The sequence below is a fragment of the Carassius carassius genome, chromosome 38, assembly GCF_963082965.1.
Source record: "Carassius carassius chromosome 38, fCarCar2.1, whole genome shotgun sequence".
NCBI classification, from domain to species: domain Eukaryota; kingdom Metazoa; phylum Chordata; class Actinopteri; order Cypriniformes; family Cyprinidae; genus Carassius; species Carassius carassius.
The window spans coordinates 18,873,551-18,900,290 of NC_081792.1; the positions used below are offsets into that span (position 1 = coordinate 18,873,551).

Sequence of the window (26,740 nt, forward strand, 5' to 3'; positions counted from 1 at the left end):
GCTGCCATCGTGTGCTAGAAAGAAGCCATGCACTCTTTAAAGTCTGGATTCGAGGTGGATTTGAATTAAAACAATAAACAAAGAAAAAAACAAAAAAATCGAATTTTAAGATTTGGTTACACTTTACTATACTTTCCAATTAGTTTCAGTTAGTTCATGCATTAGCTAACAATAACTAACAATGAACAATATGTTTGTTACATTAACTTTGGTTGATAAATGCTTTAGAAGTATTTATCATTGTTAGTTTGTTAACCAGTGTAGTTAACTAATATTATTGAACAATTAAATTTTATTGTAAATTGTTAATTAAAATGGAACCTTGAAATAAATTCAAATAAATCTGCTTATTCAACTTAGAATTTGACTGTTTATGCCTGAATTCAAATTCAATTCAAATTGAAGCATTAAAAAGGACATTAGAATTCGACAGATTTAAATGGAACATCCACATTAATTCAAATAACTCCTGTAAATTAATTTTAAATATTTCAGAACAAATTACTTATTTCAGAGTTTTACAGAACACGATTTATTTATTTATTTTTAATCAGTGTTGGTCTCACCTACAGAAAATGTAATACATTTTTGTTTCTTTGTATTTAACAAATTAGCTTGCATTTAATGGTTCATGGCAGAAAAACAATTCATTTCCCAGAATGTTAATTTAAAACGGTTTTTATAATGAAAAAAAAAACAACGTGAAATGAATTGTGTAGCGCTGAATGACAAAAGGTCAATTCTGTTCTGATTAGTTAATTTATTTAGACAGCACTGATAGTTATGGTAAAATTATGAGAAATATCTGTCAAAAATCAGCTGCAGTCTTATTACAGTTCAACAGACATTCCTAATTTGTTGAGCAAATGAGTAAAGATTTTATTTTATGTTTTTAAGTTTGGTCATAAATAAGCAAATGGCCATATACTAATGATTTCTAGTTTGAATTTATTTAAGCATCATAAATCTTTAACATTATAGGCACATGAGCCTACATTTATGCACTGAAAAAATGCCACCTACTGCATGTAAAAGATAATCCAGGAGTTAAAATGTGTTTATTTCATTCTGTTTTGAATCAAAGAAATGAACATTTTATCATCAATAATAAAACTGCATCAAGATGGGAATGATCAAGTATCCATTATGTGTACTGAATGCATTGTGCTCTACCCAGCAAATTCCTCTTGCCACCTCAATCAGTGGTCTTAACACATTCTTATCTGGAGCCTTTAAGGAATTTAAAAGAGCGACTGAGTGTCATATAATCATTATACTGGGCAAAAGCATTGCTTCGGTTTCACCATACTGATCAGTACATAACACCGATGTGAGCAAAATAAATGTTTGCATCTATCATATTCATGTCTGAATATTCATAGCCATGCTATTAAAATTAAATTATTTTTATGTTGTACAGGTACCTTGATGCATTTGTATCACTTTCACAATTAACTGTTTGACCTCAAATGAACTCAAAGCAGCAAGTATGTATAGTATGAAAGCAAATACACTAAACACTAGAATATTGAAATAAACAGTGACACAAAGGCAATAAGTTTTGTAACATGAGAAAAGTAAGCATGAAAATCTAAAAATGATAACATGAAAAAGTTAATAACAGAGACAGTGTAACATGATACAAAATATTGTGATAAAAAATCTTATACATTAAAAAAATGTAGCTTTTTATTGGTAACACACTTCTGGGAATAAATATCAAAATGAAAAAATTTTGATATTTAATGAATTGCAGTATTGAATATTTTGGCTAAACTGACTGTGCTTTCATACACCAATAAGAATGTAGACTTTAATTTTCTACTAATGTTTACTCATGTTTAAAACTGTTATACAAAACCAACACATAAAATTCAGAATTGAGTCTGGGCTAAATTATACAGAGACAGATCAACATTAAAAGCAAATTACACCTGACCTAGCATGATTATTAAGAGCATGATGCATTAAAGAATGCTTATAAATTGAAGCTTTCAGAAAGAAAAAAATATATAAAAAAAGGAATTAAAAATGCAATTTGTGATGTAGCAATAGCGTCTGCAATAATTGTACCATACAGCTGTGGACTTAATTTAATTACAAAATCATTTAAAACGGCAAATATTTTTTTGATTCCCTATTGAATAAGAAGGTTCTTCCTCAATTAAGGCTTCTGAGCTAACATTTCATGTCACAGCCTCTGCCAGGCCTCATCCTTCCACACGACACATTATTCTGGGTGTGTTTTATTTTCACTCACAAAGTGTGTGGCAGCATTGGGCAAATTCAGTAAAAAAAAAAATGCAGACTATATTCTTGCATTTTAAAGATTTTTGCTTGTTTTTTTAGTGCTCTGAAACTGCTGTCCAAAATACTACTGTTGAGACTCGGGTGCTTCCTGCAAGCTTCACAAGAGCAAAAAAAAAAAGATATATTTGACCCATCTTGAGTCAGGAAAAATAAACTATACAACTGTCTTTCTCTCCTTTCACTTATTTCCTTGCCATATTGTCACTGTCCACATGTCATTCTTCATCCCAAAGTCACCCCAAGTTTGACCAAATCTGCCCCTGGACCAGCCAGTGGCAAAGTACCTCATTTCCAAGATGGTCTCTCCATCTCTGCAGAGAAAAAAGCTAAAGAGAGGGAATTAGTGAGTTTTGGAAGACAATTTTGGTTTGCACACTACTGTGGTAAAAGTTTGGGCTGATATTGATTGATTGATTTAAAGAAGTATCCTCAATGAGGCTGCATTTATTTGTTTCTAAATACATTAAAACAATCCCAACCAAAGATTTTACCTCTGTCCAGGTCAATGACTTTTGGGGAGCAAAGTTTGGACATTTCCACTTCCTTCAGAAGATTGTTCTTGTAGTCTGCAGAGAAAAACAGAAATACATTTGTCCAAGTATTTTCACGGGTGGTGCATTTTGAGAGCAAATATGAGGTAAACTCACCCAGCTTCGTCTCCTCTTGATTGCTTGACTTCACATCTGCGATGCTTCGCTCACATTCTTTCTTAACACATGATGTGTGGCCACTAGATATATGACAAAAATTGACAGCTTATGCTTTATGCATAACTAATGTTCACAGATGGCGTTTTAACATCAGTGGGTACTCACACATACGCCACCGTTGGCAGAGGAGGGCTTTCGACTTTTCGTGGATCAAAATTTAGGCCTATGTTTAAAAAACAAAACAAAACAAATGCAATGCAAATATTAAATCAAGTACAGTTTACATAATATTTGAGCATACAAATGTCATATTGATACATGTTATATATATGTGGTTGAATGACACTTCTGCGCCACAGTTACATTTAGAGACCTGTAATATAATTATATGAACAACAGATATCAAAACAACAGATGGAAAGGACCGATAAAAGACCTTGTCTTTTCCGGTGACACGTCAGGAGAGCGATAGCCAACACAATAAGGGCCAGTAGAAGGAGCATTGCTAGGATGTAGCCCAGCTGCTGCAGGAAGTGATTCCTTTGCTCTGGCAAGATGACGTTGATTACATGTGGCGGCACTTCTACCATATCGGTGTCTAAAAGAAAAGATGATGAAGTATATATATTGAGGATTTTGGCATCATACTTGATCGTTTTTTGCCATTTTTAGTAACCACCAGAGGGCCCTGTGCTACTTAAAAAGACTTATGCTACACAGAATTGTTTGAAGTGAAAAAGCGCACTTCAGCACTCATGAAGGAGAAAGATTACAGATTTAATCATAACTTGATTTCATGTCCTCTAAGAAATGAGCATATTCTAGTCTATGCTCCTGAGCTATTTATTTGGCCTCACATCAGCTTACATAGTCTATAAAATAAATACATTGAAAAAAGTATATTTTAGATTAACCTGCTATAAAACACAATACATTTTCAAGTGAAAAATAACTGAAACACCAAAATCCAGGAAAGACAAAGAAAAAAAGAAATATACAGCACTATATACAGAAATATTTACAAGAGCTGGATTCATACGGATATCTACAGCATGTCTTTCCCTTTTCATTGGTCATTTCCTTGGATATTTTCATATTTCTTGCACTGCAATCTATAAGGGCTTGACCCTCAACTAAAGACAACTGTAGAAGCAGTACACAGAGATCTGGTATTAGGGCAAAACAGATGTTGAAGGTGAGCGAGTGCATTGCTTGTTTCTGGAGTTTAAAACATTGTACTGGCAACACCAAGGTCATGGGATTGATTTCAAGAAAATACACACACTGATTAATGTGTACCTCGAATGCATTCTAAGTGGCTTTGGACAAAAATATTAAATGTGCGAATGTAACTGCTTCATTTTAAGCAGCACAGTTTGTGCACTTGTTTGTTTTAATTGCACTCTGAATTCTGCCAGAAAACCTGCCATGTGTTTTTCAGCTAGGATAAGATTTTCTTTTTCCTGGCAGGAATGAAAAAAAAAGGCTTTAAAACAAGAACAGTATTGGAAAACAGAAAGATGATTGTGGGAAATGGGGAAGTTCTCTGTGGTCCATTTTACTGAATGACATTGTCATTTTGCTTCCCCAGGAAAATTCATAAATCAAATAAATAAAAACCAAAGCTGCACCACTTCTTCAAAAATAGAGACATAATAAAGACACGCAGCCTAAAATGACGACAATAGATGACAAAATACTGTATGATATCATAAGTCTTAGAAGAGTACTGTTACTAGATGTGGAAAATCACTCAAGAGACTATTATGTTTGGATCTGGACCTGAAAATTTGAGAGAGATTCTTGCTTCTTAATGTCTTATTACCATGAAGTTGTTATATATATTATTATTTAAAGCTTTTTAGAAATGTCTTACAAAAAACACCCAAACTTTTGAATAGCAATGTATATCAAATTGAATTCATTACCATGAAAAAGAGAGTAAAACAATAATATTATTAATATTTATATCAGACATCTACAAATTACAAATGTTTGTAATGAAATATTTCTAATGTACCTACCACTCTCTGTGAAAACAAGCACATTCTGCTTACTACTGTGTTAAAACATACCCATTACGTAATTGTTACCGGTGCCACAGGTACAGGTAACTTACTCTTTCCTGCTTGTCCATGAATAGCTGTGTTTATGGTGATGTTGAGTTTGGGCTAAAGATGAAAGCTGAACATTTATGGGCCAAACAATCCAGAACAGGGCTTCCACGGGGACTTTACTTGGACGGTCCCAACTTTTGAACAGCTATTGCCAGATCTTGAGTGATTCATATGATTAGAACCACCTGGTCTAAAATGGCTGAACTATAACACAATAAACAGAATTATGAAACGTCCTAAAAGGAAATGGTTTTATGTAATGCCTGAGCAGGATCCAGACAGTTGTCTTTTTCTTCATGCTTAAACAAGACAGAAGAAAGGACTGACACATTTTGGACGGCTTAAAAAAGGGTTGAGGGAAGGTTGAAGGGGGAATGAGGGGATGTTGAGGGTGGGCTGACCTAAATCCACAACAGTCTCCTCCTTATGGCTTATGGTCTAATGTTGAGCTCTAGCTACAGCTGGCCAGATGCTTTACAGATGAATCTAACTTCCCTTTTCCTGCAGATAAACAAGACGCTGTCCAAAAAAACTCCAGAATTGATGGAGACGGAGGGTAAAAAAAGAGAAAACTATGCAGCGAGAAGTGAGAAAGAAAGCGACACAGGCAAGACAGATCAACAGAAAATTAAAGAAACAGCTGAAGCAAAATGGAATGCACAAGGGAGGAGACAAAAATCGTGAAAGAAAACAAGAAAGAAAGACTGAAATAAAAAAAATGGGCAGATTAAGTCAAACCACAGAGTTATTTAGCAGCAGTTAAAAGAGAGAAAGTTAAAGCTTAGAAAACGAATAGACTGCCGAATTGTATGACACTTTTGTAAACAGTCTGCACAAAGTACAACATAACAAAATATAGCTAGGGTAGTTGAGGAAATTTGATACTTTAAAGGAACAATTCACCGAAAAAAATAACAATTGGTCATCAACTGGTCAAGTACCACATGCTGGTTTATTTGCTTCTTCTTCTTCTTGCTGCTTCAGTCATCCGTCACTGATTATCTTTCCCTTTAACAAGCTGAACCACTGCAGCTCGGTCACTGGAACTTGAGATCTCATGAATGAATCAGCCAGACCAGTATGAACCAGACTGACCAATACAACAAAAAGGATAAGTAAAAGAATGATTCAATTTCAGTGAATAATGACTTCAATATTAGTTTGTTCTGAATACAAATGTGTAATAGGCTTAATGAAAACTAAGAATATACTGCACACTGCACACATTGTTTATTGTATTATCATTATTAGGGGTTCAAGCACGAAGTGCTGAAACCCTATTGTTTTTGTTAGGATTTTTTAGGGGTTCAAGCACGCAGTGCTGAAACCCTATTGTTTTTGTTAGGATTTTTATTATTATTATTATTATTATTCTCCCCTAAAACTGAACGTGCAGCCCAAACCGTAAGGCCTAGAGACTTTGAAACTTGGTCAGATGATAGAGCTCAATTTGGGGAGAACCTATCAAAGTCTCAGCCCAATTGGCCAATAGGGGGCGCTACAGTGATCGAAAATGCGTTTTAGCTAATAGCTCCTAAAGCGCTTGTGATAGAGCCAAAAATTTAACATTTCTGGAATCCTTGGGTCATGCGAAATGAAAAACGGTCACTCTGATTTTGGGTCTAGGAGGCCTCGTTTTTTCGCAAATTTGACGTATGTCCAAAACCTACTTTTGCGAACTAGTCCTAGGTTTTTCGCCCAATCTGAACCAAACCACTGCAGAAATGTTTTCTGGCCAGTGAATATCAATTATTATCAAAAAAAAGTAGAAATTTCAACTCACTGTCGTAATGGGATGCCAAAATGTTCGAAAGTCGAGGACCAATTTTACGCAACAGGCTATAACTCATGAATGAAATGAGATATCGTAACCAAACTTGCTGAACATTTTTATGAGCTAAAACTTTGGTCAAATAAAAAAAATTGCAGACCTCTGCCACTTGGGGGCGCTATAAAAAGAAAAAACACATAAACGGCTATAACTAGGCAACCGTTGGCTCGATCGACTTGAAAACTGGTATGCAGTGTCTTGGTCTGAAGGGGCACAAGTACCTATGAGGACATTTGCATATCTCAAAAAACATGGCCGCCATTGGCCAAAAATTTTTAGGCACCTATTTGAAAGGGTTAACAGATGTTGATCGGAACGAAACTCGCTGAGTACGTTCGACTCATGAACCTTAAGGTCTGTAAGAATTTTGAAAGAAATCGGCCACTAGTTGGCGCTAACGAGTTTTATGGCTCTGTAATCACGTGGTGTTTCACATATCAACACAATATGCATATCATTTGATAGATCTCCTCATAATGCACAACTTTGCCTCAAGAACCATTGCTTTCAATCAAATCGTTCAATTGTTATTCACAAATATGTTAAAAAGCTACTTTTACGAACTAGTCCTAGGTTTTTTGTCCGATTGGAACCAAACCACTGCAGTAATATTCTGTGGACTCTCTAGATCAATAATTATCAAAAAAATGTTGAATTTTGTACTTTGGTTGGCTTTAAAGGGGTAATTTAGAAAAGGGGTGTGGCCAAACACACCCCAAAGCCTATAAAACCTAAACGAAAACTCAAAACTTTATGAAACTTGGTGAAATCATGTAACAGGTGACTCTTAACAAGCATGCAAAGTTTCATGAAGATCGGACCACAGGTGGCGCTATAACAGTAGGAAAGGTCTCAAAACACAAGATTTATATGGTAAATGCCCTCAAATTGTTTGAAAATGCTCATATATTCACTCAAAAACACTAGATCTTCATATCATATGATAGATCTCCTCATTCTGAACAACTTTGCCTCTGGGACCAATGTTGTCAATAAAGCTGTTAATTAAATATTCAAGATTATTTTAAAAAGTTACTTTGGCAAACTAGTGATAGGGTTTAAGCTGAAAATCAATAACACCACTGAAGTACAATTCTCTAGACTCTGAAGGTCAATAATAATCAAAAACATGTTGAACAATTGCATTTGGACAACTATAAACCATTAATTTTATAATATGTTATTTGCATAGTGTACACAAAGGCCTATTAATACAAACAAGAAAGCCCACAAATTATCAAAACTGTAAAATAATGCATAATTTCATTCTAAACAAGCATGCAAAATTTAAGAGAGATTTGGCAAAAAAAAAAAAAAATAACACTATAACAGTTATGTTTAAAAACACATTGTTGTTTGAGTAAATGCAATTTATAACCACTAGATGGCAGCGGAAGACCAATAATGGGCTCATTCAGCTAAGTTAAACAGTACTGTTGAAAGGATTCATTAATTCATGCCTAAACAATCAAAAAACACAGTTAAAAATTTTTAAATCTCATTGAGTTAAAGTTTTCCATTTTGTTTATACATATATATCAGTTTTTAAATGTTTGCCACATTATGATTACAGTGAAACCTGAAAATGACATCTAAACTCTGAAAAACTAGTTTAATCATTTAATTTCAGTGCATGTGTCTGACTGTGACTACCTCAGAGGCCTTAAATGCTTGAACCCCGGTAAATGCTGCTTGCAGCTTTAATATTATTATTATTAGGGGTTCAAGCACGCAGTGCTGAAACCCTATTGTTTTTGTTAGGATTTTTATTATTATTATTATTATTCTTCTCCCCTAAAACTGAACGTGCAGCCCAAACCGTAAGGCCTAGAGACTTGAAACTTGGTCAGATGATAGAGCTCCATTTGGGGAGAACCTATCAAAGTCTCAGCCCAATTGGCCAATAGGGGGCGCTACAGTGATCGAAAATGCGTTTTAGCTAATAGCTCCTAAAGCGCTTGTGATAGAGCCAAAAATTTAACATTTCTGGAATCCTTGGGTCATGCGAAATGAAAAACGGTCATTCTGATTTTGGGTCTAGGAGGCCTCGTTTTTTCGCAAATTTGACGTATGTCCAAAACCTACTTTTGCGAACTAGTCCTAGGTTTTTCGCCCAATCTGAACCAAACCACTGCAGAAATGTTCTCTGGCCAGTGAATATCAATAATTATCAAAAAAAAAGTAGAAATTTCGACTCACTGTCGTAATGGGATGCCAAAATGTTCGAAAGTCGAGGACCAATTTTACGCAACAGGCTATAACTCATGAATGAAATGAGATATAACCAAACTTGCTGAACATTTTTATTAGCTAAAACTTTGGTCAAATAAAAAAAATTGCAGACCTCTGCCACTTGGGGGCGCTATAAAAAGAAAAAACACATAAACGGCTATAACTAGGCAACCGTTGGCTCGATCGACTTGAAAATTGGTATGCAGTGTCTTGGTCTGAAGGGGCACAAGTACCTATGAGGACATTTGCATATCTCAAAAAACATGGCCGCCATTGGCCAAAAAATTTTAGGCACCTATTTGAAAGGGTTAACAGATGTTGATCGGAACGAAACTCGCTGGGTACGTTCGACTCATGAACCTTAAGGTCTGTAAGAATTTTGAAAGAAATCGGCCACTAGTTGGCGCTAACGAGTTTTATGGCTCTGTAATCACGTGGTGTTTCACATATCAACACAATATGCATATCATTTGAAAGATCTCCTCATAATGCACAACTTTGCCTCAAGAACCATTGCTGTCAATCAAATCGTTCAATTGTTATTCACAAATATGTTAAAAAGCTACTTTTGCGAACTAGTCCTAGGTTTTTTGTCCGATTGGAACCAAACCACTGCAGTAATATTCTGTGGACTCTCTAGATCAATAATTATCAAAAAAATGTTGAATTTTGTACTTTGGTTGGCTTTAAAGGGGTAATTTAGAAAAAGGGTGTGGCCAAACACACCCCAAAGCCGATAAAACCTAAACGAAAACTCAAAACTTTATGAAACTTGGTGAAATCATGTAACAGGTGACTCTTAACAAGCATGCAAAGTTTCATGAAGATCGGACCATAGGTGGCGCTATAACAGTAGAAAAGGTCTCAAAAACACAAGATTTATATGGTAAATGGCCTCAAATTGGTTGAAAATGCTCATATATTCACACAAACACTTGATCATATGATAGATCTCCTCATTCTGAACAACTTTGCCTCTGGGAGCGAAGATGTCAATCAAACCGTTCATTAATTATTCAAGAATATGTTAAAAACCTACTTTTGCGAACTAGTCCTAGGTTTTTAGTCAGATCAGAACCAAACCGCTGCAGTAATATTCTCTGGACTCTCTAGATCAATAATTATCAAAAAAATGTTGAATTTTGTCCTTTGGATAGCTATAACAGGCTAATATAGAAAAGGGGCGTGACCAAAATACCCAAAAGCCTATAAAACCTAAACGAAAACTCAAAACTTTATGAAACTTGGAGAAAACATGTAACAGGTGACTCTTAACAAGCATGCAAAGTTTCATAGAGATCGGACCATAGGTGGCGCTATAACAGTAGAAAAGGTCTCAAAACACAAGATTTATATGGTAAATGGCCTCAAATTGTTTGAAAATGCTCATATATTCACACAAACGCTAGATCTTCATATCATATGATAGATCTCCTCATTCTGAACAACTTTGCCTTTGGGACCAATGTTGTCAATAAAGCTGTTAATTAAATATTCAAGATTAGTTTAAAAAGTTACTTTGGCAAATTAGTCCAAGGCTTTAAGCTGAAAATCAATAAAACCACTGAAGTACAATTCTCTAGACTCTGAAGGTCAATAATTATCAAAAACATGTTGAACAATTGCATTTGGACAACTATAAACCAGTAACTTAATAATATGTTCTTGTCATAGTGCACGCAAAGGCCTATTAATACAAACAGAAAGCCCACAAATGATCAAAACTGTGTAAAATGATGCATAATTTCATTCTAAACAAGCATGCAAAATTTAAGAGAGATTGGGCAAAAAAAAAATAACACTATAACAGTTATGTTTAAAAACAAATTGTTGTTTGAGTAAATGCAATTTATAACCACTAGATGGCAGCGGAAGACCAATAATGGGCTCATTCAGCTAAGTTAAACAGTACTGTTGAAAGGATTCATTAATTCAGGCCTAAACAATCAAAAAACACTGTTACAAAATTTTAAATCTCATTGAGTTAAAGTTTTCCATTTTGTTTATACATATATATCAGTTTTTAAATGTTTGCCACATTATGATTACAGTGAAACCTGAAAATGACATCTAAACTCTGAAAAACTAGTTTAATCATTTAATTTCAGTGCATGTGTCTGACTGTGACTACCTCAGAGGCCTTAAATGCTTGAACCCCGGTAAATGCTGCTTGCAGCTTTAATTATTATTATTATTATTATTCTTCTCCCCTAAAACTGAACGTGCAGCCCAAACCGTAAGGCCTAGAGACTTGAAATTTGGCCAGATTGTAGAGCTCAATTTGGGGAGAACCTATCAAAGTCTCAGCCCAATCGGCCAAAGGGGGGCGCTACAGCGCAAAAAACAAAATTTTCAGACATTTTTGGCCATAGATCGTAAACCGCTTGACGTAGACTCAAAAACTATGCATCGTTGTGATCCTTGGGTTAGTACGAAAAAAATTGTTTTCTGCCTTTTTTTACTCTACGACGCACCGTTTTTCCGTAAAATGGACCTAAAGCTCAAACCCACTTTTGCGAACTAGTCCTAGAATTTTCAACCAATCGGAACCAAACCACTGCAGAAATATTCCCTGGACACTCAATATCAATAATTATCAAAAAAAAGTTGAAATTTCGATTCTTACGCGAAACAGCACGCCAAAAAGCGTCTATGCTAACGTTAGCCAAATGTTATTTTGACTATAACTCTTGAACGAAATGAGATATCTTCACCAAACTTAGTACACATATGTATGAGCTGAATCTTTGGTCAAATAAAAAAAATTGCGCATCTCTGCCACTTGGGGGCGCTCTAAGATAGAAAAAACACATAAATGGCTATAACTAGGCAGCCGTTGGCTCGATCGACTTGAAAATTGGTATGCAGTGTCTTGGTCTGAAGGGGCACAAGTACTTATGAGGACATTTGCATATCTCAAAAAACATGGCCGCCATTGGCCAAACAATTTTAAGCACCTATTTGAAGGGGTTAACGGAAGTTGATCGGAACGAAACTCGCTGGGTACGTTCGACTCATGAACCTTAAGGTCTGTAAGAATTTTGAAAGAAATCGGCCACTAGTTGGCGCTAATGAGATTTTTTTGGCTCAGTAATCACGTGGTGTAACACAGATTCACACAATATGCATATCATTTGATAGATCTCCTCATTATGCACAACTTTGCCTCAAGAACTATGGCTGTCAATCAAATCGTTCATTAATTATTCACAAATATGTTAAAAACCTACTTTTGCGAACTAGTCCTAGGTTTTTCACCCAATCAGAACCAAACCACTGCAGTAACATTCTCTGGACGCTGTAGATCAATAATTATCAAAAAAATGTTGAATTTTGTCCTTTGGTTAGCTGTAACCAGGTCATTAATTAAAAGGGGCGTGGTCACATACAAACAAAAGCCTATAAAACCTCAACAGAAACTCAAAACTTTACGAAACTTTGAGAAAACATGTAGCAGATGTCTCTGAACAATCATGCAAAGTTTCATGGAGATCGGGCCATAGGTGGCGCTATAACAGTATAAAAGGTCTCAAAAACACAAGATTTATATGGTAAATGGCCTCAAATTGGTTGAAAATGCTCATATATTCACACAAACACTAGATCATATGATAGATCTCCTCATTCTGAACAACTTTGCCTCAGGGAGCGAAGATGTCAATCAAACCGTTCATTAATTATTCAAGAATATGTTAAAAAATACTTTTGCAAACTAGTCCCAGGTTTTTAGCCAGATCGGAACCAAACGACTGCAGTAATATTCTCTGGACTCTCTAGATCAATAATTATCAAAAAAAATTGAATTTTGTCCTTTGGTTAGCTATAACAGGCTAATATAGAAAAGGGGCGTGACCAAAATACCCAAAAGCCTATAAAACCTAAACGAAAACTCAAAACTTTATGAAACTTGGTGAAAACATGTAACAGGTGACTCTTAACAAGCATGCAAAGTTTCATAGAGATCGGACCATAGGTGGCGCTATAACAGTAGAAAAGGTCTCAAAACACAAGATTTATATGGTAAATGGCCTCAAATTGTTTGGAAATGCTCATATTCACACAAACGCTAGATCTTCATATCATATGATAGATCTCCTCATTCTGAACAACTTTGCCTTTGGGACCAATGTTGTCAATAAAGCTGTTAATTAAATATTCAAGATTAGTTAAAAATGTTACTTTGGCAAATTAGTCCAAGGCTTTAAGCTGAATATCAATAAAACCACTGAAGTACAATTCTCTAGACTCTTAAGGTCAATAATTATCAAAAACATGTTGAACAATTGCATTTGGACAACTATAAACCAGTAATTTTATAATATGTTCTTGTCATAGTGCACACAAAGGCCTATTAATACAAAAAGAAAGCCCACAAATGATCAAAACTGTGTAAAATGATGCATAATTTCATTCTAAACAAGCATGCAAAATTTAAGAGAGATTGGGCAAAAAAAAATAACACTATAACAGTTATGTTTAAAAACACATTGTTGTTTGAGTAAATGCAATTTATAACCACTAGATGGCAGCGGAAGACCAATAATGGGCTCATTCAGCTAAGTTAAACAGTACTGTTGAAAGGATTCATTAATTCAGGCCTAAACAATCAAAAAACACTGTTACAAAATTTTAAATCTCATTGAGTTTAAGTTTTCCATTTTGTTTATACATATATATCAGTTTTTAAATGTTTGCCACATTATGATTACAGTGAAACCTGAAAATGACATCTAAACTCTGAAAAACTAGTTTAATCATTTAATTTCAGTGCATGTGTCTGACTGTGACTACCTCAGAGGCCTTAAATGCTTGAACCCCGGTAAATGCTGCTTGCAGCTTTAATTAGGGGTTCAAGCACGCAGTGCTGAAACCCTATTGTTTTTGTTAGGATTTTTATTATTATTATTATTATTCTTCTCCCCTAAAACTGAACGTGCAGCCCAAACCGTAAGGCCTAGAGACTTGAAACTTGGTCAGATGATAGAGCTCCATTTGGGGAGAACCTATCAAAGTCTCAGCCCAATTGGCCAATAGGGGGCGCTACAGTGATCGAAAATGCGTTTTAGCTAATAGCTCCTAAAGCGCTTGTGATAGAGCCAAAAATTTAACATTTCTGGAATCCTTGGGTCATGCGAAATGAAAAACGGTCACTCTGATTTTGGGTCTAGGAGGCCTCGTTTTTTCGCAAATTTGACGTATGTCCAAAACCTACTTTTGCGAACTAGTCCTAGGTTTTTCGCCCAATCTGAACCAAACCACTGCAGAAATGTTCTCTGGCCAGTGAATATCAATAATTATCAAAAAAAAGTAGAAATTTTGACTCACTGTCATAATGGGACTCCAAAATGTTCGAAAGTCGAGGACCAATTTTACGCAACAGGCTATAACTCATGAATGAAATGAGATATCATAACCAAACTTGCTGAACATTTTTATGAGCTAAAACTTTGGTCAAATAAAAAAAATTGCAGACCTCTGCCACTTGGGGGCGCTATAAAAAGAAAAAACACATAAACGGCTATAACTAGGCAACCGTTGGCTCGATCGACTTGAAAATTGGTATGCAGTGTCTTGGTCTGAAGGGGCACAAGTACCTATGAGGACATTTGCATATCTCAAAAAACATGGCCGCCATTGGCCAAAAAATTTTAGGCACCTATTTGAAAGGGTTAACAGATGTTGATCGGAACGAAACTCGCTGGGTACGTTCGACTCATGAACCTTAAGGTCTGTAAGAATTTTGAAAGAAATCGGCCACTAGTTGGCGCTAACGAGTTTTATGGCTCTGTAATCACGTGGTGTTTCACATATCAACACAATATGCATATCATTTGATAGATCTCCTCATAATGCACAACTTTGCCTCAAGAACCATTGCTGTCAATCAAATCGTTCAATTGTTATTCACAAATATGTTAAAAAGCTACTTTTGCGAACTAGTCCTAGGTTTTTTGTCCGATTGGAACCAAACCACTGCAGTAATATTCTGTGGACTCTCTAGATCAATAATTATCAAAAAAATGTTGAATTTTGTACTTTGGTTGGCTTTAAAGGGGTAATTTAGAAAAGGGGTGTGGCCAAACACACCCCAAAGCCTATAAAACCTTAACGAAAACTCAAAACTTTATGAAACTTGGTGAAATCATGTAACAGGTGACTCTTAACAAGCATGCAAAGTTTCATGAAGATCGGACCATAGGTGGCGCTATAACAGTAGAAAAGGTCTCAAAACACAAGATTTATATGGTAAATGAACAGCTCATTCTGAACAACTTTGCCTCTGGGACCAATGTTGTCAATAAAGCTGTTAATTAAATATTCAAGATTATTTTAAAAAGTTACTTTGGCAAACTAGTGATAGGGTTTAAGCTGAAAATCAATAACACCACTGAAGTACAATTCTCTAGACTCTGAAGGTCAATAATTATCAAAAACATGTTGAACAATTGCATTTGGACAACTATAAACCAGTAATTTTATAATATGTTATTTGCATAGTGTACACAAAGGCCTATTAATACAAACAAGAAAGCCCACAAATTATCAAAACTGTAAAATAATGCATAATTTCATTCTAAACAAGCATGCAAAATTTAAGAGAGATTTGGCAAAAAAAAAAATAACACTATAACAGTTATGTTTAAAAACACATTGTTGTTTGAGTAAATGCAATTTATAACCACTAGATGGCAGCGGAAGACCAATAATGGGCTCATTCAGCTAAGTTAAACAGTACTGTTGAAAGGATTCATTAATTCATGCCTAAACAATCAAAAAACACAGTTACAAAATTTTAAATCTCATTGAGTTAAAGTTTTCCATTTTGTTTATACATATATATCAGTTTTTAAATGTTTGCCACATTATGATTACAGTGAAACCTGAAAATGACATCTAAACTCTGAAAAACTAGTTTAATCATTTAATTTCAGTGCATGTGTCTGACTGTGACTACCTCAGAGGCCTTAAATGCTTGAACCCCGGTAAATGCTGCTTGCAGCTTTAATTATTATTATTATTATTATTATTCTCCCCTAAAACTGAACGTGCAGCCCAAACCGTAAGGCCTAGAGACTTGAAATTTGGCCAGATTGTAGAGCTCAATTTGGGGAGAACCTATCAAAGTCTCAGCCCAATCGGCCAAAGGGGGGCGCTACAGCGCAAAAAACAAAATTTTCAGACATTTTTGGCCATAGATCGTAAACCGCTTGACGTAGACTCAAAAACTATGCATCGTTGTGATCCTTGGGTAAGTACGGAAAAAATTGCTCTGCGCCTTTTTTTACTCTACGACGCACCGTTTTCCCGCAAAATGGACCTAACGCTCAAACCTACTTTTGCGAACTAGTCCTAGGATTTTCCACCAATCGGAACCAAACCACTGCAGAAATATTCCCTGGACACTCAATATCAATAATGATCAAAAAAAAGTTGAAATTTCGATTCTTACGCGAAACAGTACGCCAAAAAGCATGTATGCTAACGTTAGCCAAATGTTATTTTGACTATAACTCTTGAACGAAATGAGATATCTTCACCAAACTTAGTACACATATGTATGAGCTGAATCTTTGGTCAAATAAAAAAAATTGCGCCTCTCTGCCACTTGGGGGCGCTCTAAGGTAGAAAAAACACATAAATGGCTATAACTAGGCAGCTGTTGATTCGATCGACTTGAAAATTGGTATGCAGTGTCTTGGTCTGAAGGGGCACAAGTACTTATGAGGACATTTGCATATCTCAAAAAACATGGCCGCCATTGGCCAAAAATTTTTAAGCACCTATTTGAAGGGGTTAACGGAAGTTGATCGGAACGAAACTCACTGGGTACGTTCGACTCATGAACCTTAAGGTCTGTAAGAATTTTGAAAGAAATCGGCCACTAGTTGGCGCTAATGAGATTTTTTGGCTCAGTAATCACGTGGCGTAACACAGATTCACACAATATGCATATCATTTGATAGATCTCCTCATTATGCACAACTTTGCCTCAAGAACTATGGCTGTCAATCAAATCGTTCATTAATTATTCACAAATATGTTAAAAACCTACTTTTGCGAACTAGTCCTAGGTTTTTCACCCAATCAGAACCAAACCACTGCAGTAACATTCTCTGGACGCTGTAGATCAATAATTATCAAAAAAATGTTGAATTTTGTCCTTTGGTTAGCTGTAACCAGGTCATTTATAAAAAGAGGCGTGGTCACATACAAACAAAAGCCTATAAAACCTCAACAGAAACTCAGAACAATCATGCCAAGTTTCATGGAGATCGGGCCATAGGTGGCGCTATAACAGTATAAAAGGTCTCAAAAACACAATATTTATATGGTAAATGGCCTCAAATTGGTTGAAAATGCTCATATATTCACACAAACACTTAATCATATGATAGATCTCCTCATTCTGAACAACTTTGCCTCTGGGAGCGAAGATGTCAATCAAACCGTTCATTAATTATTCAAGAATATGTTAAAAACCTACTTTTGCAAACTAGTCCTAGGTTTTTAGCCAGATCGGAACCAAACCGCTGCAGTAATATTCTCTGGACTCTCTAGATCAATAATTATCAAAAAAAAAATTGGAATTTTGTCCTTTGTTAGCTATAACAGGCTAATATAGAAAAGGGGCGTGACCAAAATACCCCAAAGCCTATAAAACCTAAACGAAAACTCAAAACTTTATGAAACTCGGTGAAAACATGTAACAGGTGACTCTTAACAAGCATGCAAAGTTTCATAGAGATCGGACCATAGGTGGCGCTATAACAGTAGAAAAGGTCTCAAAACACAAGATTTATATGGTAAATGGCCTCAAATTGTTTGAAAATGCTCATATATTCACACAAACGCTAGATCTTCATATCATATGATAGATCTCCTCATTCTGAACAACTTTGCCTTTGGGACCAATGTTGTCAATAAAGCTTTTAATTAAATATTCAAGATTAGTTTAAAAAGTTACTTTGGCAAATTAGTCCAAGGCTTTAAGCTGAAAATCAATAAAACCACTGAAGTACAATTCTCTAGACCCTGAAGGTCAATAATTATCAAAAACATGTTAAACAATTGCATTTGGACAACTATAAACCAGTAATTTTATAATATGTTCTTGTCATAGTGCACACAAAGGCCTATTAATACAAACAGAAAGCCCACAAATGATCAAAACTGTGTAAAATGATGAATAATTTCATTCTAAACAAGCATGCAAAATTTAAGAGAGATTGGGCAAAAAAAAAAAAAAACACTATAACAGTTATGTTTAAAAACACGTTGTTTGAGTAAATGCAATTTATAACCACTAGATGGCAGCGGAAGACCAATAATGGGCTCATTCAGCTAAGTTAAACAGTATTGTTGAAAGGATTCATTAATTCATGCCTAAACAATCAAAAAACACTGTTACAAAATTTTAAATCTCATTGAGTTAAAGTTTTCCATTTTGTTTAAACATATATATCAGTTTTTAAATGTTTGCCACATTATGATTACAGTGAAACCTGAAAATGACATCTAAACTCTGAAAAACTAGTTTAATCATTTAATTTCAGTGCATGTGTCTGACTGTGACTACCTCAGAGGCCTTAAATGCTTGAACCCCGGTAAATGCTGCTTGCAGCTTTAATTATTATTATTATTCTTATATTTATTTTTTTAACATCAAAACAAAACTCATATGGGTTTGAAATGATGTGAGAGTGATTAATGACTGAACTATCCCTTTAAATCAAGGAAGAGAGCCTAGATAAACAATTGACATCAAAACAAAATACAGACACTGCAAATCAGAATAACACAATGTATAAATAGGCACTCACTGCAGATGGCCAAGGTTTTTTTGTTTGTTTGTTTTTGCCACAAAAAAAGGCCATGTAGAAATATATTGTTGTTAGCAGAAAGTGTTTAGCGCTTTCCTTTCTAGCACCAAAAGGTTTGTGTAGTATATGGTCAACATTTTCTTATTAGTGGTTTTTCTGTTTGTCTTTCCCCCAACTCTCATCTCTGTAAAGAAATCATTAAAACTTATGCATCAATTCCTCTCGGTCTCTTATATATTTCCTTACTTTTTTATCTCCAAATTCACATCACCTACCTCCCTGTCTTATGCAAATAAAAAAGCTTTCTTATCCTCCTTCCCTTCTGTCTGCCTGGCAATACCTCAAAAGAAAACAAATGGCTATCACTGATCTAAACAGAACAAAACTCAAACTGAGAAAGCGAGCTGTAATAGTGGGAGAGGGAACAGCAGTGGAATGCAAGTGAAAAAGAAGCAGAAGAAGAAGAAGTTTTCAAGGATAAATGCTGCATTTCAATGAATGTGAACGTGTCAACCCAGACAGCAGGGTAACCAGATCTGCAGACTTACCTCCTGATTTAGGTCAGGATTGTTTGCTTAATTTCATGCACTATTTTCTTTCTCATTTCTTTTTCTTAAATTTGTTTATCATTTAGTCAATAGAGATTAAATTCATAAGACATAAAAGGGAGTCCAAGGGTGGGTGGGTGCTTTTTCTTTGGCTCAATAAATGCTGACTAATACAAAACTCTTCTATAAAACAAGTGTAGACTATAACAGTAATGAGCATCAACCCTTGCCTCTTTCTCTTGTGAATACAAACAAATGACAAACCAAGAACAAATAAAGAAAAGCTAATTAAATTAGGAGAACTCCCTAGCCTGGGGGTCTAAGTTGCAAATATAGCAATCAACATATTTCTTCAGGAACATGCATTTATCCACATGCAACTTTAGTTGAGTGCCAATTCAGTTGACAACCATTTTAGACACACTTTATGAACTGCAGACATGCATTCAGATGAAAAATATTTACTGGAATCTGTGGTGCAAACATGTCATAATGCCAAAGCAGCAACAGAAACCACTGACCGCAGCAACTATTCTGTGTTAAATTGGGAGAATTCTGGAAAATCCCTTGTGTGCTGTGAAAGTGTCGTACATGATTAGTAAACAGTTGAAATAAAGAAAGCTGAATAATTTAACCTTACTGAATGTATGCTTCTCAAATCCGATCTCTTGATTCTCATAATGAATAGATTTTTATTATAAATCACTATTACTCTGGGTGTTTCTCTTACTTGGGTCTTCATTGGGAAGATATTGAGGTTCATCTGTGGGTTCCTGAGGGATCTGAGGGACCGGAGGCATCACAGTAAGCTGGAAGATGCGTCTCTCGTGCAGGCCGCAGTAGTGATGGTGGAGATGACAGGAGTATAGACCCTGATCCATGGGCTGGGTGTCTGAGATGATCAGAGAGAAATCTCCCTGCGAGAACGCTGTGGCAGAAATATTCATCTTTTGCTGAACAAACAGCGGTCCGTAGTGACGTCTCTCACCAGAAGCGTACAGGTCGATGAGCCGATCAGCACGGTCGTGTCGGACCCCTGGAGGTTGACGGTCCCAGTGCACCACTTGTTGTTGGTCCTCCTGAGTGTTGCCCTCTGTCCAGATAGGCCGGCGGTTAACACAAGGGAGAACCACCGTGCTACCCACCAGAATCACAAACACTGCCTTCTGACCGTCCCAAAACCGCCTCTCCTTACGTGCTGAGAGAAAACCACAGCAACATGTATATTTGAGTATACATATACAGTATAATTACTGTTCAAAGGTAATTATTAAAATACATATTTTAATTTTTTTTTACTTTTATTCAGCAAGGATCCATTAAATTGACCTAACTGACAGTTAAGACAAAAAACTATTATATATGGTAAAAAATAACATGTTTTCTACAAAAATATTAAGCAGTATAACTGTCTTTGACATTGATAATAATAAAAAAAAATTACTTGAGCACCAAATTAGCAAGTCAGAACGATTCATGAAGGATAATATTACACTTGAAAATTCCAGATTTGCCATCACAGGCACTGAATAAATTTGAAAAGATATTAAAATATTTATTTTATTTTAAATTGTACTAATACTCACTGTCTCTATTTTTTATTTTTTAAGTTGGTGAATGGAGATGAAAAGAAAAGTGCAAAGTTTGCTTTTCAAATGGTCTTCACATTCTTTCCATTCTTTAATCATCAGCCAGCTCCTTATTTGGCATGAACTTAAACAGTCTGATAAAGATGCAGGTTAAATGCCAAGAATAGCCAGACAAAAATCTCCTCTTAAATATGAAGTGAATTTACCAACCTGATCTGGTGACATTGAGCTGAACTTTGATTGACTCATACAGGTGGCAGTAATGATGATGCAGGTTACAGGAGTAGATTCCTTTGTCACTCACTGCAACATCTGTATGAACCCAGAAAAAATGTATCAATTTAGAATCAAGAAAAGGAACATTCTGAAATGTGAAGGTTATATACTGTAGGTCTTATGTAGTTTAAAAACTTGAGAAGTTTGAATGGATTTGATGTTCCAAGGGATATAGCTGGTGGCTCCCAAAGCATTCTGTGTAGTTGTTAGGCAGTTCCTCTTGGTGCTTACTATGATGTTATTTACAGAAAGACAGACTGATTGACTGGTGGCTGCTAAGGTTTGAGGCTCATTTCTAGGGAGTTCCTTTGCATTGCTGAAAAGTATCTCACCTTTGATTACCAAAGAGAAGTTGCCATCCTTAAAAGCGGTCTTTGTCATGTTAATCCGCCCCTGGTTGTAGCCATTGTAGATGCGCTGGTCTCCAGTAGAAAACATGTCTATAACACGTTCCATTGCGAGGTCTGGGCCAATACGAAGTAAATCCCAGTGCACTACCCTTTGGCGATCCTTTATGCGGTCTTGTGTCCACACCATGCGCTGACTATGACATTGCAATACCGCCTGAGATCCCTGCAGCACGCTGATATTGTACGTGGCCACCACCACGCCACTGCCATCACTTTGGCCTAGTGCTGAAACACAAATGGCCGGTTTCCCGGACACAGATTAGGCCTAATCATTGAAAAGCACTATCATGTGTGATTACCCAAATTTACATTACACTGTTGTAATCAGCCATAAGTAGCTAGAGAACCAGTAAACTGGTGTTTGAAGTAATCACAGAATTCTCAGTCCTGCCGCTGTAGTTACTCTTCTCTGTTCATAAGTTTGGGGTTGGTAACTTTACTGAATGTTTTTGAAAATAAGTATCTTATGCCCACAAAGACTGCATTTATTTGATCAAAACTATTGTAAACACAGTAATATTGTGAAATATAATTTTCAATTACATATGATTTATAAAAAAATTATTATCAGTGTTGAACAGTTATATGTGGAAACCTTGCTAAAAGAATCTGGATTATAAAGAATAGAAAGTTCAAAAGAGCAGCATTTATTTATTTTCAATTAAACAGAAATCAATTGCAGCAATGTATTTGTCAATACTGTCACTTTTGATCCATTTATTGCATCCTTCTAAATAGCATTAATATATTTTTTTAAGAAATCGTACCGGCCTTAAACTTTTGAATGGTAGTGTATATTTTTGGATACTTATATTGTTAAGTAATATGCTCTATACACTTTTGATTACATTTTTTTTTAGTTTTAAGTAATGTGCTTACCAGGGCTGAAGAGGAATGAAGCCAGAACTGTAAAATAAGCAAAGAGAAAAAATTTAATACATAAGCCACCTCATACTTTTCTTCCCACTAGGTTCAAGACTAGAGATGTGCCATAAGGGATTTATCATTGTGTTTTTTTTTAGAAATAACTGTTAAAATTATTAACTCTAAAAAAATCAACCTGCTGGATGTTTTATGACAAACTGGGCCTTGAAACTACCAACTGAAGGCTTCGAAGCACAATAAAACAATATATTGTAGGTATAATATGTGAAACATACAGCAACACACAAAAAGACGGAACCATGAAACATGGTGATGGCCAGCCATGTACAGTAGGCTTCCCTGTCTGCATAACATTACTTTGTCAACAAATATTTTGGGAAAATGAGCAGCACCAATATATTGCAGCTGTCTGGAAGGATTTTTTTGGATGTTTGCATGAGTCTACTATCAGGAATAAACACCTCTTTGTACATCTACAAGAAGAATCCAAACACTCCAGGCTAATAAAACATTACCTTGTAATCTCTGCTCAAATTTAGGCTTAGAATATAAACATTTAACTATTACCTAAACCCAAATTATTCTCAATCACTGAAATGTTTGTCAAGTTTTGTAAATTCAAGGGACAGCTCACAAAAAAAGGCCTACTGAAATTTGCCCTGCAGTGGCTTTCTTTGACATGTTCATGAGATAAGTAACAATCACTGATTTGTGAACAAAACAGTCAGGTTTGGAACAATATGAGGGTAAGTAAATGATAACCACAATTTTCATTTTATGAACTTTATGACTAAGGGAGTGGTTGGACAGTCCCAGATTATCTTGCATTAAGAGGGTCTGGGACAATTCAACCACTCCCTTAGTCATAAAGTAGTAACATTTTCTGTGTTTCCATTTCAACATGCTACAAAAATATAAGAGAATTATATAAAATGGGTTGGTTTCCTTTTTTTCTATTCACACAACCCACAAGCTTAAAGAAACACAGTACAAAACACAAAAAGTCTGTTGGATGAACAAGACATTTTAACATTTCACAACCATGTGAAACACAGAATTTCATGAAAAACAAGAGCAGTGTAGTTCTTTTTGCACAGCTGTCTCTAACAGCTGTGACTACCATTCAGATGACTTAACCAATTCTGTACAATTATTTTCAAAGCAGTGGTTTCTCTGAAAGAGCAGACTGAAATATAATGCTTTTTAGAGACTTTTACAATAAAGAAAGATATTCAGTTAAGATACACAGTAATAATTATTTTCACATGGGTTTTCATCTCTGTATATGATCTTTGAGGGTTGTTATGTCATAATGATTTTGTGTCAAATGAGTGAAAAATAAATACTTTTGGGAATGTACAGCAAAACCTGAGGGCAATAGAAAGTAATAAGGATGTGTTAGGAGAAACCACAATCATTAGAGTGAAAGGCAGAGGAGGAGGAGAGAGAGTGTCAAGCCTTTGGAATCTGCAGAGGAAGCATTTTGAAATGCAATGACTTGTCCATTTGCTCATATAGGGTATTCATCTTTCATTCACATATGCACACTCAAATTCACACAAACATGTTGAGGGCAAAACAGCACCTGCACATTAGACTGTAAACCTACAAAACTGCATCTCTCTTTCTATATCTTTTTCATGTTTTCCCCAAAATGACAATTCTGTGCCATTTACTAACCCCTATGTCATTCCACATCTGTATGACTTCAGTGAAACACAAAAAAAGACATTTTAAAGAATGTTCTTGGCAAAACAAAATTGGACCCCATTGACCTTCATTGTATGAAAAAGTACTTTGTTGTTTCAAGAAACAGTAAAGCAGGTTTGGAATGAAGCGATGTAAAGTAAATAATAAAAGAATTGCATTTTTGGATGAAGTCAGGGCTCCGATGTTTTTTTCTTCTCAGAATTATGAAACAGCTTCAGAGGAACTGTATTTAACTGAATAAGGAACTGTATTTTTAGTGATGAAAATGATTTCATAAATAGTCCTACACCAGAAATGAGCCCGGGTTCTTAATCTCAGCCCAGCAGAAAAAGAAAAAAAAAGCAGTGCTGTTTATCAAGCCTGGGTATTGGCTTTGTAACTGTGGTTTGTTTATATGGGTTAAACTATAGGTAAGATTTCACTTAAGTTGTCTCACAGACCTGCTGAGTGTGCAGAATCATAATGTTTTGGGATTATCCACTTAAAACAGAAAACCATTGCAAAATGTCTAGTGTATTAATTTAAGATGAATGGTCAAGATAGGGGATAAAGTGAAAAGAGTAAGTATAGTGAACATTTTACTTCAGAAATTCAGTGTATGGAGAATTTAGCAGGCTGGATTGATGAAACAAATCCATTTAGAAATTCAAATAGAGCCACAGACATGTATAATTCAAACAGAGTTTAGTTTTACACCAAAACATTAAGCTCTGATTGAAAAAAAAAAAAAAAAAAATTGTCATTGGCCCAACTGCCAAAAGGACCTGTCTTAAAGGGTTATTTCACCAGAGAATGAAAATTCGTGACCCTCGATGCATCCTAGGTGTATGTGACTTTCCTCTTTCAGAATAATTAAAAATCGGAGTTATATAAAAAATTGTCCTTGCTCTTCCAAGCCTTTCAATGGGGTAAATGGGTGTTTGTTGTCAACAGTTCAGAAGACGTGAAATAAAGTGTCCACATCTGTATTAAAACGTCCCTCATATGGCTCCGGGGGGTGAACAAAGGCCCCCTGTAGCGAAATCATGCATTTTTGTAAGATAAATATCCAGATTTCAAATGTAATAAACAATTTTTTCCTCACTTCTGCTGACTGTGGGGAACCAGAAAACATGCAGGTGGATCAGCGCAGCGTGGTTAGTGACAAGCGCGGTGAGAGAACAAAACAAATCTCTGGACACGAATCAGAAGCACAAAGTGAGGAATTGTGAAGAAAAACATCGTAGGATTTTGAAATAAGCAAAGAGGTGACTGGTTTTCCTTTGCTAAAGTAAGGACACTTTGTTTCCTTTTCTCCTACATTTCCCAGAGGCGAGCGCGACCCATACATCTTCCAACTTCCGCTTGCACATCTTCATTCTCGAGTGAACTAATCCTTTAACTGACCAAACCTGGTTAATCATACGTTTACAACACTGACTCAATCTGTGATGAGTAGATCTGAATAATAAAACATCTACACTTGTTTTAAATAAAACCGTATGCCTTTGCTGTTTGTGTCAAGTGAATCACCCTGAATCACTCCCGAGTTCTAAATATGCAACTCTAGGTCCAATGTGTTAGGTAAGGGGAATTTTCAGTGCAAAGAGAATACGAAGAATAAGCTTCAGCTCTTTGTAAACCATCACTGGATCAGACATTTCAACAAGAGAAAAACAAGGCCATCATGGACAAATATCTCATGCTCACCACCTGAATTCCCCTCTGCACAAAATAAAATTCCATACCACATCTAGCATTCATTCCACAGAATGTCCAGAAATATATTAATTTCCCTTTTTATCTTTTATGTGCTTAACTTTTGGTGCTCATATCATGATGGGGGCAGAAACTTCTCTTTAGGTTAGTTCAAAACAAAGTCATCAGTCTTATTGGACACAAGTTTGAAGTTATCTGCGTTTCAACAGTGCGAAATACAGACTGAAAAAAAAACATTAAATTACTTAAAACTTTTAAACAGCGGATAATATTCGCAAACATTTACTACTCTCCAGAGACATGCCAAAGATAAGCCTACACTCAGGTGAGAGAAGGGCGACATACTGTACCTTATATACCACACAAAATTAAGCATTTTAGTCAATTTAAATATTATAGACCATATTTATTCATATCCGTCCATGTAAATAGAGCCACACTAAAGCTTAAAGAACAACAGTAACTTTGTAGGTAAATCAGATACTCACGTTGAGCCAAGAAAAGCGCTCGAGCGCACAACGTCACAGCCAAGTTCTTCATGTCCGATATCTTGGGTTATTGACTCTAGGATGTGTTGAAAGCAGTATAAAGACGAAATTGTAGATTTATTCACCTAACAAACTTCTATCGCGAAGGAAGACTTGCTGTTTGTCGACCAGCGAC

At 35.6% G+C, this 26,740-nt stretch overlaps 1 protein-coding gene across 2 annotated transcripts; it reads right to left on the reverse strand.

Moving 5' to 3' along the window:
- Window positions 1-1,036: 1,036 nt before the first annotated feature.
- On the reverse strand, window positions 1,037-26,740 carry LOC132119481 (matrix remodeling-associated protein 8-like). Of its 2 annotated transcripts, XR_009426161.1 has the most exons (11): window positions 26,566-26,740; window positions 22,664-22,690; window positions 21,707-22,009; window positions 21,309-21,410; window positions 20,240-20,707; window positions 3,397-3,558; window positions 3,126-3,183; window positions 2,958-3,040; window positions 2,802-2,876; window positions 2,412-2,636; window positions 1,037-2,362 (listed from the first exon to the last, which is right to left on the reverse strand). XR_009426161.1 is itself a non-coding variant. In XM_059529500.1 (10 exons), the coding sequence occupies exons 1-10, from the start codon at window positions 26,615-26,617 to the stop codon at window positions 2,596-2,598; spliced, it is 1,371 nt and encodes a 456-aa protein (XP_059385483.1). In that variant the 5' UTR covers window positions 26,618-26,740; the 3' UTR covers window positions 1,037-2,595. The 2 variants fall into 2 exon arrangements, 1 of the variants encoding a protein (XP_059385483.1); XM_059529500.1 differs by having other exon boundaries at window positions 1,037-2,636.